This window comes from Lygodium microphyllum, chromosome 11 (assembly GCF_053477565.2).
Source record: "Lygodium microphyllum isolate KBCC chromosome 11, Lygodium_microphyllum_v1.1.10, whole genome shotgun sequence".
Lineage (NCBI taxonomy): Eukaryota > Viridiplantae > Streptophyta > Polypodiopsida > Schizaeales > Lygodiaceae > Lygodium > Lygodium microphyllum.
In genome coordinates this window covers 34425748-34442065 of record NC_141145.1, presented here as the reverse complement: position 1 = coordinate 34442065, position 16318 = coordinate 34425748, and the positions used below count along the sequence as shown (strand labels likewise).

Sequence of the window (16318 nt, the reverse complement as noted above, 5' to 3'; positions counted from 1 at the left end):
CAACATGCCAAACACATGCTCAATGCACACTCTTCTCTTTGATAGATGTCAATTAAAAAGCTTCAAATCTCCATTGGTAGGGGTGCATGTCTCCTTAAAGGGATTGATAAGATGGGCACAAGTTGCATAGCTTGCATTGACCAAGAGATAAGGAGTAACATGCAAGTTACCTAGTTGTATGACAGGCTTCTGCAACATCGTTTTGTCCCTCATTTGTTTACATATGTTAGAGGCCTTCCAATGTGCGGTATCATTTGTGCCTCTAGGAGGCACAACACATGCATTCCATAAATGCTTTCATGCATCACAAATTCCTTGGAGAAGAATTGAATGGAAGTAATGCCTGCACTAGTATTATGCGGGAATGTGTTGCATATGTAGCTTTTCTATACAACTTGATGTGCATGCCATCGATAGCTCCACAAACATTTGGAAATTGAGTAAGAGGTTTGAAATCTGCAATTAAGCGTGCTAGTTGTTGGCTATGTGGAAGACATGTTCTTAGGTTTGAGTTTCAATGTAAGGATTTGCACAATAAAATGACAATATTCTCTAACCGTAGATTCCCCAACGCCGTAAGGTCAGCTATATGGTGAATGGAGTGATTAGGAGCAAGTCGAAGCAATGTGACACTCAATGCCTTCTCTAGTTCGATTGGAGACCACACGAAAAATTGAAGCAAATCCAAAGATGGCAAAAAATGTTTGAGCTCTTGAAGGAGTTGCTAGAAGCTATGGAAGCTCATCTTACATCTTTGAAGATACAAATCGTCTTGCTCATTGATCTCTCGTAGCTAGATAGATCGTTGCACTCCAATCCAAAACAAATGTTGATGTGGGAAGATCCACCATTCACGAGATTTGCACAACTCAATGAGACTTTAAAGAAGGGAAGGGAATATTTGCAGTAGCATAACCACCACCATGTTGCAACCTAGAATAAATGATTGCAATTAGGGGTCCTCCATCATCAAATTCAACAAGAATAAATCTATCAAAGGGTCCATAGTTGAAGAATAAGTGCCCTTAATAGGCTAGTGGTAGGAGTAAGAGGAAAGGAGCTGCTATTAGATGGAGGGGAAGAGCTGCACTTTTGCTTGCAAGACGAGGAGAAGGATAATCGTGATAGGAGTTGCTGAAGATGTCCAAGTCGTTGTTTAGTGGAGGAGGAGGAACGACATCTTTAGAGGAGACTGGAGGTGGGAAGCTCCTACAAAACCAAGAAGTAGGCGACACTAGTATTTGGTATTGAAAACTAGGTGGGAAGTTGCTTTTTTGCATTGCAATCATTAGTCATGTGTGTGTGTATTGACCCATCCACCCTTTGCTGCATCACGAGTTTGACCTCATGCACATGATGTGTAAGTCATGTCTGTGAGGTATGAGTCTTTGCCCACCATTTCTCGCATTGAAAGAGAGAGAAAGATGTGTGTCAATTGTATAGTTGTAAGCTGTGCAACAAGAGAGAGAAATAGATTTGAAATTCAAATTTTGGTTTGGGAATGACGTCAGCTTCGGGATCATTATGGAGGTTTTGAACCGACAACCAAAATATTAAATAGTACAGATATAGATGTTGTCATCCTCATTTAATTGGTGGTTCTTATAACTATTTCCATGCTTTATGCTTTGAACTTGTCTACTAAATTTGAAAAACAACATGTCTACTCTACTAGATGCATAAACTAACATGCCATTTCAAAAAATGTTTAAAGTTTAAGAGGAAGGTTTAAATACTTGAACTTGAACACAAATTTTATTATTAAAAACAATAAATATGTGTGATCCAATTCCAAAATCCCTCCAAAATTTTGAGTTAAATATTTTTGTATTAGCTATGAAAAATGTTTTTTGTTAACATCAATTTAACTTTTTTCAGAGACTTAGAGATTGCCCTCAACAACAAAAAAAGAGTCATTCTTCTCAAGGCCTTTGGCAACCTAATAGCTCTAACTACATTGCAAATCTTTGAAGCTAACCTGTGGATTTTATTTGTGGTGCATGTAAAGATTTGTGACATCCCTGCATTCCCTCTCTTTCGAGACATTGATTCGCACTTGTGCAAGCTCTCTTGCATTCAGAGCTTGTTCATCATAGCCTTCCATGGCACCATCAAAAGTTTTCGAAGAAGTATAGAGCTAGGTCCTCGAGCTATATGTGACATCCCCTTGAGCTATGGGTAGATGTAGACATTACTTTATTGGTACAATGGTGGAAAAACACATGTCACAATGTGCTATGCTGGAAAATTGGAATGCAAGGAGGTTCTCGAATACATTATACGACCAAAGTTTTGTACTAGGCTTCCATTGTCCAAAAGGCCATGCAAGGAGAGCGTGTACTAGGCTTCAAAGAAGTCATGCAAGGAGAGAGGTGTAAAGCTCGTGGGGAGGGAGGAAAGGAAAGGCATAGATCGCATGCAGGTTGCCAGTTAATGTTGTTTTTTTGGGGGGGGGAGGGGAGGGGAGGGGGCAAGAGATATGGTTTATTGTGAGCACTGAGGAGTGGGAGGGAGGATAGAGAGGGGGAGGGGTATGTTGAACGGCTGACGGAAGCGCCCAAAAGGCCTTGTGAGAGAGAGAGAGAGAGAGAGAGGGGGCCGGGGGCTGAAGGGGCCAGCCGCCAGGGCCTTTGCCTGGTGAAAATTTATTCTTCCTTTTTATTTGCCGTACGGCGTACGCACACCCCGCTCGCCAAATTTTTTCCCCGCCTCTCCAGCCTCCCTCATTCCCGAATTTTGATAGGCTGGAAATTTAGATCCGGTAATATTCCTAAATAAATAACAGGGCCAAATTTCGGAAATTCGGACACACGTGACACGGGGTACTGTTGCGCTGTCCATTGTCTTTCCAGCAGCCTTTTCGTAGACTTCTAGACGGTAGCAAGTGCCAAGGTCCCTCTCGCTTTTGTTTTTTTTTTTTGGCATAGGCTATTAGGCAGGTATAGCGTAGACCAGTTCTCTGGACGACCAGTCCTCCCTCCCCGCTCGGGCCTCAAATTTATTACCACTGTACTCTACACACGCTCTCTCTCTTACCGCATTCCTGTACACTCTGTCTCCATTCCTGCATTCTTGCTCCCTTATTCTACCTTGTGGATTCTCTCCCTCTCTCTGTCTCTCTCTGTCTGTCCTTCTCCCCCCTTTCAAAGCCCCTTTGGTTCTGATTGGCAATGGATCAAGCCTTACAGGCCGCTTCCTCTTCGTTCCAACATCCCCCTTCGGACCTCAAATCCCCTCCGTGGGGTAGGCACCATATCAACGGCGCATTCGTCCGCGACGGATCCTACCAGGGCGCATTTGGCCAGAAGCGGATTTACCTTCTGTCCATGAGGTTCCAGTCCCCTCGCGCCTGTGCTGCCACCCACTTCACACCGCAGCTATCAACAGGTTCCTTGGACAAAGCCTTGTCCAAGGCCCTCCAGTCCCAAGATGAGCACTCCTTCCTCCTCAGGGTAAGCACTTGATATGACATCGTGCCACTGCTCCACCAGCGCCTGCGTTACCCATTTTGTTGGACCCATTTCCGGTCCGTACTATGCTGTCCGTTCTCGGAAAACAAAAAATGTATCATGCATGCTATGCTTTCCACTTTATGAATATGCCAGCTGATTAGACCTGCTATGCTTCTCTGCTTGAGGATCGGATTGGACATCCTGAGGACAATATACGATCACAAATTTGTTAGCCTGCCTGTTGTTTCTGGTGTTGCTCCTGATGGGGTTCTCCTCCTTGCAGAACAATGCTTATGAAGTGAAGTCAAACTTGAATGGAACTTGCATTTATCTCATTGGCATGATGGGCAGTGGGAAGACAACAGTGGGGAAAATAGTAGCACAGGCTTTGGACTACCAATTCTTAGACAGGTAAAATTTGTGTAGCAAATTGTCACAATTATGTGGTACTCTGGGTTGCACCCTGTTTACTTCTCTGATACGACTCTGATTTTTGCAGTGACAAGCTTATAGAAGAAGCTGCAGGTGGAATGACTGTGGCCGAGTTTTTCAAAGAAAAAAATGAGGAAAGCTTTCGGGATGCTGAGGTCAGTGGATTGCAAATCAGTACCTGACTTGATCGCTGAAATGTATTTCCCCCATTCTTTTTTGAGCGTTTGAGACTTTTCTTCTCCCCTCTGTTCCAGACGGAGGTCTTGAGGAATCTGTCATATAGGGACCATTTGGTGGTTGCAACTGGTGGGGGCATTGTTGTGCGACCTGATAACTGGTGATTACTTTGCCTGCCTTGTAACATTACCATTGGACTATAACTTAAACAAGCTTGAGGCTTTTGATATTGATATGGACTTGAAAAACATGATGCAGGAATTATCTCAGGCATGGTTTAACTGTCTTTCTTGATGTGCCATTGGAGGCATTGGCAGAAAGGGTAGTAGCTGTTGGGACAGGATCTCGACCTTTATTAGGAGAATCAGAGGAAGAGAGTTCCCATACTCAGGTTAGCTGGCAGAGTAATGGGATCAATAAAATTTTCAATTTTCAAGTAACAAAAGGCTTTTGAAATTTTCTTCCCCTATAGTATACAAAGGCCTCAAAACTATCTTCTGTATTACGCCTTGTTTTGCAGGCTTTGGCGAAGCTCTCCAGGATATTTGAATTGAGGGCTCCTTTTTATCAAGGAGCTGATGCCATCGTTTCCCTTGAAAGTATGACAGTGGATTGTGATGTTTGTGCACTTAAGCTTTCAGTAAACAGTACATGGGTCTCATGCATCTTTGGTTATGTTGCTGTTCTCAGATCTTGCATTGCGCTTGGGCCATGGTAACGTTCGAGAACTTACACCGACGATGATTGCTATCCAGGTATCACAGCGGTGATTGTGTTTAAGTTATTGTGGTTTTTGCTGTTGGAAGTTTGACTTTTGAGTGCTTCTTCTGGTTTCATATAACTGCAAGCTTGACTCTTTCTTTGTTGATATAACTGTATGGTTCATGGATTGTGTGTATCTATGTTCAGCCTTTTTTTTGCTATTGCTTGTGTCTTGTCCAAGGATAATGGCTTTGCACTAGCAAATCATAGTAGCATAGCAGGGTTCGAATTTGTACTTTTTGAAACTCTTGGTTTAGGGTTGAGTATAAAGCTCGTGCAGAAAGCTCTGAGTACATGCCATGTGCTAAGGTTTTTGTTTTGGATTGTATGAGGTGGCTTGGGTTGAAGGTTTTATTTTCGCACTTCTTGATGAGCCACAGATCTTTATGTAATAGAATACTTGCCAATAAAACGTGTAGGGTTTAGATTCTAATTGTTTACTTGTTGCAAAAATGGGAAATGATCTAAATGATTTAATTAAAAGTGAACTCCGATTCTAGTATTTGTTGCTCTTGGCATGGTGACCATTGCACCAATAGTGAAGGATTTGACATTGAACATGGAATGGGCAAGTGTGAAGGCTATGTGTTACAAAGGCAGGGCAAAAATGTGCAACTATCCAAGGGATCCTAGAAAGTTTGCAAATTTTCGAAGGTTTATTGAACATCTGAAAGTTTTATCAAAGAAATAGCTCATGCAGTTTGTAAAGCAGGCATAATGCTAAGTTTAGTCAAGCGAGTAGCTCAGTTATGATTAATCAGCCATTAGATTTAGGAGTCATTGATTACTTATTTAGAATATTGAGGATGGCTATTTAGGATTTTATCTCTCATTTGAGTAGCGTAAGTTTAGGGAGTATTAAGAGCATTTTTGAATACTTTAAGAGTTGATTGGAGATTGATATTGAAGATGACAAGGTCATTTAGCACTTGTAAAGTAGTGTTCCTTAAAAATATTGAAAATATAATAATTTGTAACTAATTATTAAGGATATAACAATGGCCCTTTGGTTTGTTTCGCATATGGATTAGATCTTGATTTGTTGTGGTAATAGTGTAGTTTGGATTAGATATTGATATGTTGTAGTAATAGTGTAGTTTGGATTGACTCACTTTGACAACGAATTAGATGAGCAAAGGTTGGTGCAAAGTACTAGGATTGATGCATGAACATGGTTGAGGCTTTATACAACAGATTAGATTAGTTTTTGAATTGAAGTTTTCATGCACTAAAAATTGTTTGCAATGTGTACTAGTGTGGGACTAAGTTTGCATTTCCAATGTCATAATTGAAGTCAATATGTGAGGGTATGCAATGAAAGTAAAACACAAATATGAGGAGAAAGGGAAGAGAAAGATTGCAATGAAAGAAGAGTATAAAAGAAGAAAATTTGCACTGAACTCCAAGAGAATTTTGAATATAATTCAGTCCTCATGCAAGCCAAGTGTTACTGAGGGCATTGGATCATGTTGATTATGAAAAAAAGCATTGGATGATGGAGAAAGTGTCATTGGAAGTTGAGATGTACTGAAATCTACAAGACAATGTAATCATCCACTAAAAGGAGGTAGATATATATAGTTAAAAGCTGAAAAATTGGTTGATTGTGTATTGATGAATGCCCACTAATATGATTTGGATGATGTATCATTAGTGAAAATGTCGATTGCTAAGCTGTTCGGACATCAATTGCCCCAAATTAGTAGTGTGAAAGTATCCTCCAACCATTGAAAAAGAAACACACTTAGTTGGATAATCGGAACAACCAGTGTAAACACACTTAAAAATTGATTGAAAGTGTAATGCATTGAAATGCAAATTTTAGAATGGGTAAAAAATAGTCAGTGCCTTTGTCGATAGGGTCACCTTGGAGAAAAAACTTTGAATGCTTAGAATTGATGACTTTCCTTCCATGAAGGATCACATCAACAAATTGGTGAGAATGCGAAGGCATAGCCACCAAGTCATGGCTAAAACATCGAAGGCCCTGACCTAGGTAGAAGTTGTAGATCTTGGGTATCAATAGGTGAGATGGTAGCTGAATGTTGACCACCCCATGCAAGGAAAAATGAAGAATGTAAAGGCTTTTCGCCACGGTGTGTGAAGGATTGCATGATAAGTAGTGACCCTTGCTCGGGGATTGGCCTTTAATTGTGTTCCTTGGGTGACAAATTCAACCCCAAAAATATATTTTGGATGCATGGCCACTTGAATATCTTGAAATTGCCCCCATTTGCAAGGATTAAAATTCAAGTCTCTAGGTCTTTAAATTTTTTGCATGCTTTCCAAGGTGGCTATTAAATCTTGATTTTTGCTGTAAATTAGGGTTTACAATACAGATTTACCAAAATCTTCACCTCCAATAGTTGAACTTGCTGAAAATTGTTGAGGAAGTATGAGCATAGGTTAGAGGATGAGAGAGAATGTTGGGAAGAGAGACAATTCTGAGCTTCTTCCAAGAGAATGGTAGAAATCAGTTTTGCTATCTTGCTAAAATAGCCTGCACAACAATAGCCTATAGCTAGGAGCCCATAATCTATTGTCCCTTGGTCTTTGGGAGCCTCCCATTGCTGCTGCCTAGTCTTGGAGTTGATCCCCTTGGCTGGAAACCTCTATGATTTGGCAATGGCTGCAATCTCTTCCTCTCTCCCTGTTCCACCTCCAAAATGACTCCTTTGTCTCTTTCAACCTCCACTAGTCTTTTCTCAAATGCATGGGCAAGTTTTGCCAATTGGCAACCTTTCAAATCCAATTTCCAGTATCATTCAGCTTTATCAAGTTAATTTTTAGAATATTAATTTTAAAAATTAATCTAACAATAGTTTATTTAGTAACAAATTTATCGCTAAAAAACTTTAAATGAATGGCCAACAATTAAATTGGCTAGGTAGACTTATCACCCAATTGATCTTGAGTACATATTAGCCTTAGAACTGTCATTAATTAATTAATTAATACCAATTCTCTAATGTCACCATTGACACTTATGGCTAATTAAATATTCTAGGTCAAAGTTTTGACACTAGGTGCCACCTAGTACTTGTCAGGTGTAACTTGTTACAACTTTTGCCTTTGACACCAACCGTTATCTTTGGGTTCTAGGTCCCATATTATGAAATAACTATCTTGCACCTCATTGTGTAAGTACTCTTTAATAAAATGTGAAGCAAAGCATTAAAATTTCACGTCCTCATGACACTCAAGAAGAATTGCCTATGCATCAGGGTTTGGGCGGTTACGAGCCTATGGAACGACCACTCTTAACACCCTTGGGTCCCCTTTCATCAACACATTAATGGGAAGATTGTGAGTTGTCCTCTTAACCATCGTTAATGTATAGCAAGTGTGAACTATTTAGAGCATGGGTACTAGGCAAGATTTTTGAGAAATAGTAGGGTTTGCAGGGAGAACATGAAGTGTATGGCAGACACTATGACAAAGAAAACTCAAAACACAGAAGAATAATGAAGAATGATGAACATTCAATCATGTTGATACAATGGAGCTGAGCTCAAATATGACTACGCCATCCTAGCTCATTAGGATGGCTCATCAGGGAGGCAATACCTGGACGAGGTTTGCACTGTGAGGGAGCAAAACGCAATCCTTTGGGCAAAGGTGTTCGTGACAAGAAAAAGAGCTCCTTTATGGAAGGGAGTAAAATGTAGTTCTTTGGGTAGTGAAATGTTGGAGTAGGCATTTGAAGATGGACAATAGTAGATGGAGCAAAATGTAGTCTTGAGGAATTGTCAGAGATGAAGGATATACTTGAATCTTTGTGTGATGATTGCTGTTGTAAAGATGTTTGTTGGGTAGTCAACTTCAAATTGGAGAATAAAATGCAGTTCTCTACCATTAGCCCCTTCTTTTCCTTCTAGGATACCTCTTGATAATATTCATTCGTCTCGAGCTACTGCTCCTCCTTATCTATCCTTGTTGGCTCCTTCTCAGAGTATTTCTACTTTCCTATCCTCTCAAATTTCTTTAGGGGGTGTTGGGTTGTTAAATGGGAAGCTTTTGTTTCTTGATGAGGGGGATCCATCTTTATTGAGTGAGGGAGATTCTCTTACTTGGATGCGTGCTTCACATGTTTTGAAGATCTCTATGTCTCCATTGTAGGAGGATCAACATGTCATTATTCCTTGGTGGTTTAAATAGCTTATGAGAAATTAGACTTGGAAGTTGGTTTTGTGTTCAAGAAAGTGGAAGGTGATTAGTGTGAAGTGGGTTTGTAAGATTAAATACCTAGTTGATGGCACCTTTGACAAGCACAAACTTCAAATTGAGGCTTGTTGCCAAGTGATTTGCACAAAGGGTAAGCTTAGGTTACTTTGAGACATTTGCATTGATAGCCCATATATCTACTATTCAAGCTATCTTGGCTCTTGTAGCTCATCACCATTGGCTTATTTCTCAGATGAATGTTAATGTGAAGTCTACCTTCTTGAATGGTGTACTTGGGGAGGAGTAATATATTGAACATATTCTCGATTTCCACATGTAGAGAAAGGAGAACCATGTTTACTGATTGTGCAAGGTTTCCTATGGCCTAAAGTAAACTCCTAGGGCTTGGTACCCACAGATCGATTGGTTCTTTCTTGAGAGTGGCTTGCATCGATTAGACCATGATCCCAACCTTCATTGTAAGGTTGAGGTTCAGAGGCGTGTTTTAGTCATTCTTTATGTGGATGACTTGATCATTATTGGGAGTGATTCATAGGAAATGGATTGGATGCAAGAGATACTTGGATAGGAGTTTGACATGATTGAGCTTGGGAGTATTCACTTTCTCCTTGGCCTTGAGATTTGTCAAATGATGTAGGGCATTTTCATGTCGCAACATAGGTACATCTCCAAGTTACTTTTAAAGTTTGGTATGGATCATGCCCTATGGACTTGGAGTCAAAACTTGTTTCTATAGGAGATCCCCTTCCAAATGCCACTAGGTATAGGTGCTTTGTTGGCCCCTTAATTAGGCTCATTCATATGAAGCCAACCATATCTTTTCTTGTGGCTTTGTTGTCTTCATTCATGAAGACTCCTATGTAGGCACATTGGAGAGCTGCCTTGTGTGTGCTGTGCTATCTACAGGGGATGAGATCCTAGAGGATCCTGTATGGAGAGGAAGCCACTCTTGTTGGACGGAATGGCTTGGATTGCGCTAGAGATGTCGACTCTTGATGCTCCACTACAGGTTTTGCCTTCTCTCTTGGGTTGGGAGCCATCTCATGGAGCAAGAAGAAGTAGTCTATTGTGGTGTTGTCTTCTATGGATGTTGAGTATTGCACCCATTGTTCTATTGCATAGAAGGCAGTTTGGTTTGGATGTTGGTGAAGATTGACTTTCCAAAAGTAGGATCCACTTTGCTACTTGTGGATAACTAGAGTGCCTTGGCTTTGGCAAAGAACCTTGGGTTTTGTTCTCGCACAAAGCACATTGAGGTGCAGTACCATTATTCTCGGGAGCGGATTTTTTGGATTTTGAGTAATAAGTTAGTGGTGGTTTATCGTTCCTCAGAGGACAATGTAGTAGATATCCTCATGAAGTGTTTGTCTTGTGTTTCCATGCCTCATCATATGAGGTTGTTGGGTCTTCTAACACTCCCTAGGATCTAAGAGGTCTTAGCTCACTACCTTGTATCCTAGCTACATTTAAGGAAAGTAGTGTTAGCGGATATGTCAGTTTATGTGTGATTCAGTGCATGCCAGAGAGGGTTGGGCACATTCCAAACATTGTAGACATTTTATATTTGTCATTTTCATGGTGTTTAGGGCATTTATTGCTGGCCGACCTGACATCATTTTTGGCTTAGATTTGGCTTATATATTCTGCTTACTCCCTCCTCCACATGATATCATCTCTCATTCACCTCCTTTAGGTTTTGGTTGAGAGAGAGAGTTGACGCTGGTGCCTTTACAGCTAGTGACTCACGTTGGATTTGTACCGTCTCATATCTTGGTATATGGATTTCATTTCCCGAGCATCTCTTTGCTTTTGAGTTCTTTGTGCAATATTATTTTCTTTTGTAGTGTTTCACTTTTCCTTTGTCTCTCGTGTTCAGAAGTCTATTACTGCAGTTTTCCACGCTTCCATCACTGCATTCACTTCTGTCATGGTATTAGATTGCAGAACCATTGTACCTACTACTATTTTCCATTGTTTCATCCTTTGCTTATTTTTTGATGTGTTTTTAAACTTTTTTCTCAATGTTTTGCAATCTGCCATTTACATTTACAGTTTTTTGAGGCTATTTCAAGGCTGGGGTCTTGTTATCAACCCTTCCACATCTACGTTTTATTTTTTTGCTTTTGTGCAGGGCTTGACGACATGTTTCGGGCTATTTTTTGATTGTGTTTGGTTCATCTTTTTACTTTGTGATACACTGCTCAACTTTAGAGAGGGTTTATGTGCTTTCGATGGTTGTGTTCTCATCACTACACTCTAGCTTTTGTTGCTCTTTTCTCTATGCGCTTTTGTTATTGCTTTGAACTCGGGCCACTTGTGAGTCTGTATTTTTGGCACACTTTTCTCCTTGAAGATACCTTGAATTTCTTCATCTTCTCTGTATCTCCCTCATCATTGCTCCTTCGACATCTTCTCTTGATGGTTAGTATGCAAATATTCTTTACTCATCTACAAGTGTTATGCTGGAGACTTGCTATGTTCAACTTCAAGTTTCTATGAGGATGCTATTTCTTGGTGCTTAAGATGTTTGAGTTTCAGAGAGGGATGCCCTTTGAAAGAAGAAGAAGAAGAAGAAGTGATAATGCTATTATTGTGGCAAGAAGGGATACCTCTAGAAGGGCTGCAGGACATTAGTAGCTTTATGGCAAGATCAAGAATGGATGACGACAAAGGATGATGAATTTCTTGGTGAGTTTGTCTCATCTCTAGGTCCAGGTTTAGGCTCCAACTATGTTGCCCCGACAATGGTTGGAAGGGCCTCCCTTCTTGGTTGCTAGTACAGGTGATGTGGCCATCCCTCATGACTCTCCAGTGCTAGAGAGGGAGTGTGAGAGGGTGGTGAGGTGGGTTGTCGTGCCTTATTTATACAAGTATATAGATACACAGGATCTAAAGAGGGGTTTCCTTGATGCATTGATCGACATTTGGTAGGTTTTTAAATCTTGCAGTTGGGATTGACATCTAGGTTCATGATGAGCTAGTTATTTGACAGAGAGCGGGATTGGCTCCTAGTCTTGTGCTCGCATGAGGGGAGGTTTTGGCGGTGTGGCTAAAGGCGAGTCTATGTTCATATATGTTTAGAGCATTTTTGAAAGGATGGACTTGTATGCTATTGCAAGACCTTGTTGACAAATATTGAGAGCTGCTATGAATCTTCCCTATCTTTATGAGTTGGTACGATTGACATTGATATTAGACTCTCTCTGAGACATCTTGGTGGTGGGTTGGCCACTCCCTACCTAGATATCCATGGTTCTTTTTTGGTGGTTATTGTTATATGAACTTTGATGCTTCTTATCATTGTATCAGTATATTGTACCAGATCACCCATGATTTGAGAGAGGGTGTTAGTGGATATGTCAATTCGTGTGTGAGTTTGTGCATGCCAGAGAGGGCTAGGCACACTCTAGATATTTTAGGCATTTTATATTTGTTGTTTTTCAAATGTTTAGGCCACTTCCTCTTCTACCTTGTATCATTTTCCATTCACCTCCTTTTGGTTTTGGTGGAGAGAGGGAGGCGATGGTGGTGCCTTCATAGCCAGTGACTCACGTTGGATCTATACAATCTCAGATCTTGGTATATGGATTCCATTTCCCGAATATCTCTTTGCTTTTGAGTTCTTTGTGCAATGTTCTTTTCTTTTGGAGTGTTTCTCTTTTCCTTTGCTCTTATGTTCAGCTGTCTATTACAATAGTTTTCCACGCTTCTATCATTGCATCCACTTTTGACAAGTAGCACTGATAGTCTTATCCAAAGGTTGCCTCAAAGGCTCTAGTAGGGCATCTATTCTGCTTGAGTTTGCTGACATTGACTAGTGCGGTTCTATCTGCTTGGCCTCCCTTGGGATCCGTGGCTCTATTTTTTGGAATACAAAAGTGAGATATATTCAAAATTCTACAACTGGCCTCCCTTGGGATCCGTGGCTCTATTTTTTGGAATACAAAAGTGAGGTATATTCAAAATTCTACAACTGGAAGGTGTTTCTTGAAAAGCAAATTGATTTTGAAGTTCAAGGTGTTTGAACTGACTAGGACAACAAGTTTTGTATACATGAGGAGGAGAATTATGTTAATTAGCCTCTGAGTTTTCGTGTGTAGGGAAAGGAGGACCATGTCTACTATCTACGGAAAGCCCCTATGGCTTGAAGCGAGCTCCTAGGGCTTCGTACTAGTGGGGATTGATCAGTTCTTTCTAAAGAGTGGTTTTCATCAATTAGACCATGATTCCAACCTTTAGTATAAGGTTAAGGGTTAGAGACGTGTTTTAGTCATCTTGTATGTGGATGTCTTGATCATTACAGGGAGTGATTTACAGGAGGTGGATCAGAGATACTTGGATAGGAGTTTGAGATGACAGATCTCAGGATTCTTCGCTTTTTCCTTAGTCTTGAGATTTATCAGATAGCACATTGCATTTTAATATCGGAGCATGGGTACATCTCTGAGTTACTTTTGGAGTTTGGTATGGATCAATGCAAGTCCATATCATGCCCTATGGACCCAGAGTTAAGATTCCCTTCGAGATGCCACCATATATAGGTGCCTTGTTAGCTCCTTGATTTGGCTATTCATAAGAGACCATACATTTCTTTTTTTGTGGCACTATTGTCTTCTTTCATGAAGACTTCTATGCAGGCTCATTGGAGAGTCGTCTTGCACGTGTAGCGCTGTCTACAAGGGACGAGATCCTATGGGATCTTGTAAGAAGCAGGAGCCACTCTCGCTAGATGGAGTGACTTGGATTGGGCTGGAGATGTTGACTCTTGACACTCCACCAAAGGTTTTGTATTCTCCCTTGGATCGAGAGCCATCGAATAATAAGGAGCCTATTGTGGCGTTATCTTCTACGGAGGTTAAGTATCATGCCCTTTGTTCTAGTGCACAGCAGGCAATTTGGGTCCATGGAGATTGGCTTTCCATAGATAGGACCCATAGGGTTATGTGTGGATTAGTGTGCCTTGGCTCTTGCAAAGAAACATTGTATTTCATCCTCACACAAAGCACATTGTGGTTAGTACCATCATGTTCGGGAGCAGATTGTGGGTTTTGAGTTAGCGGGGGTTTATTGTCCCATGGAGGACAATGCAAGAGATCTCTTCATGAAGCATTTGTCTCAGGCTTCCATGCTTCATCATATGAGATTTTTGGGTCTTTAGACACTCCCCAGAATCTGAGAGGGGGTGTTGGCCCGTCTTATTTCAGTTCCTCATCTCTTGATTGAGAGTTTTGACATTGGAGCTCTGACTGTTTTCTGCCCTTTCTTGAGTGCGCATTTCAGTGCATTATACTTTTGTAGTCAGTTTCAGTCAACAAAGGATTTCTCTCACCATACCCACCAACAACTTGCACGTGCCTCCCATCATCCATGCCCACCTATCTCACTAGTAGCATCCTATACCATCCTATACCATCTATACCATCTCGGTATGCATTTGGGAGTGCCTAGAGTCTAGAGTCCAAATGTGGTGTTCACGTGGGTGTTTGCACATGTAAAGAAAGGTTAGGTCTTTCTGTGGAGACAACAGAGTGTTCTACAAACACTAGCAGTGAAAGAACTCAGAAACTGAGTCTTTAGAGAATGAATGAATGGTGAATAAAATTCAATGAGAATACCACAACCTCAGGCCTCTGCATCTCTAGGACTAGGGATGAGGAGAGCCAAGGGGTGGGGTGATGCCGGAGTGGCTCAAGGTGTGACTTGCGCTATCCTAGCTGTGATGACTGGTGGTAGCACCTGTGGAAGGAGTGTGAAGGGTGTGCAATTTGGGTAGGAGGATGTTGAAGAAGACACTGGAGCTAATAGGCCTCCGCATCTCTAGGATCAGGGATGAGGAGAGCCAAGGGGTGGGGTGATGCTGGAGTGGCTCAAGGTGTGACTTGCGCTATCCTAGCTGTGATGAAGAGTGGTAGCACCTGTGGAAGGAGTGTGAAGGGTGTGCAATTTGGGTAGGAGGATGTTGAAGAAGACACCGGAGCTAATACATTCTAATTTGTGGATCCATGTCAGCCCAATCTTATGATGAAGCTGTAAATTTTAATAGCTTTCTCCATAATTTGAGTGGAAATTCAAGCTGCATTTCTAGCACTCAACAAGCTCTAGGTGTCTTGAGATGTCTGAGGGTTAAAGGAACTGAAGTCTGTTCCATCTCAGGGAAGGAACTAATACATCCTGAAAGAGATGGGATCAAGCATCAATTTCCATCTCGTGCTCCACAGCAGAACATATTGAACCATCATAGACATGGCCACTCTTTGCTCGAAGTAAACTTGTTCACAATGTTCTGGGAAAAGGCTGTTCACGAGAAGCAAGGGAGCAAAACTTTGCTAACCATCCCAGGCTCCAGCACACTCAATAGCTTGTGTAATTTCTGCTGCTTGTTGCAGTGTTTTTATGACCTTTATGCTTTCCTTTTTTCTAGTGTATCTTTAGATGGTGTGAAGAGTAATTATGCACGTGGTTCTATCAGTTACTTTTCTGGCTTGCAACTCTCAGCTAAAACTATATATTTTCTTTAAGAGAAGCATAGCATCAAGGTTTGTGGGTCAGCTCTACAAAAGAGATGTAGTGTCAAGGGCTGCTAATACTTCAACATATGAATACACTTCTGTGGGTTTATGCAGGTTCTTGAGGAGCTTAAATCAGTCGCTAACAAGATAAAAAACAAGTCGGCATCTGCGGCTTAATGATTCTGACAAAGTCCCCAAGAAGGGAGAACCTTTGTGAAGGCATAGAGTCCTCAACTTGGTCTTTCTCACTTCCCCCCCCATACAAATAAAAAAAATCCCATGCCCTAAATCCACTCCACCCCACTCCACATTTTGGAGGCTTTGTACATACATTATCTAACAAAAGCATGTATGGGCAAGTTCTCCTTCACTAGTTTGTGCAGTAACCAAAGTTGTAAAATCATCAAATGCGAAATTTGAGATGCTGTTTGGCAAAACTTGATTTCTGATCAAGGTGTATAACATTTGTTGAATTAAGCCAGTTTTAAACATAGTAGAAGAGTCATTGTCTTATCAAGAGTGCGCACTGTGTTTTCTTTAGGTAATATATGTCAATGCAATTTTGTTACAATCCTAGAAATTCGTGTCATTATGGCCCATTCTTCATGGGGGTTAAGGATAAGGGAACAACTATCTTCTAAAGCATTCACTCCTTACATGACCCCATATAATCTGATGCAACATACACCATTTTAATTATACTGTTGTAAACATAAGCTTTATATATGCACTCTTGTGGCTTGAGAGATGATGTATGTGTTGTAATACAAGCAAAAGGCAAGTTGCATGTGAAGTGCTCGA

The 16318-nt window shown here is 40.9% G+C and overlaps 1 protein-coding gene across 1 annotated transcript; it reads left to right on the top strand.

Annotated features, from left to right (window-relative positions):
• Positions 1-2923: 2923 nt before the first annotated feature.
• LOC148028693 (shikimate kinase 3, chloroplastic-like) lies at positions 2924-16023 on the top strand. Its single transcript, XM_087687485.1, has 8 exons — positions 2924-3452; positions 3736-3863; positions 3952-4039; positions 4139-4221; positions 4320-4452; positions 4582-4660; positions 4752-4816; positions 15632-16023. Exons 1-8 carry the CDS (start codon positions 3171-3173, stop codon positions 15692-15694), a joined length of 921 nt encoding a protein of 306 aa, XP_087543611.1. The 5' UTR covers positions 2924-3170; the 3' UTR covers positions 15695-16023.
• Positions 16024-16318: the final 295 nt, after the last annotated feature.

Coding starts and splice junctions, on each gene's coding strand:
- LOC148028693 (XM_087687485.1), top strand. CDS start 3,171: ATGGATCAAGCCTTACAGGCCGCTTCCTCTTCGTTCCAACATCCCCCT. Junction 4,040..4,138: donor AAAGCTTTCGGGATGCTGAG/GTCAGTGGATTG, acceptor CCTCTGTTCCAG/ACGGAGGTCTTGAGGAATCT. Junction 4,222..4,319: donor GTTGTGCGACCTGATAACTG/GTGATTACTTTG, acceptor AACATGATGCAG/GAATTATCTCAGGCATGGTT.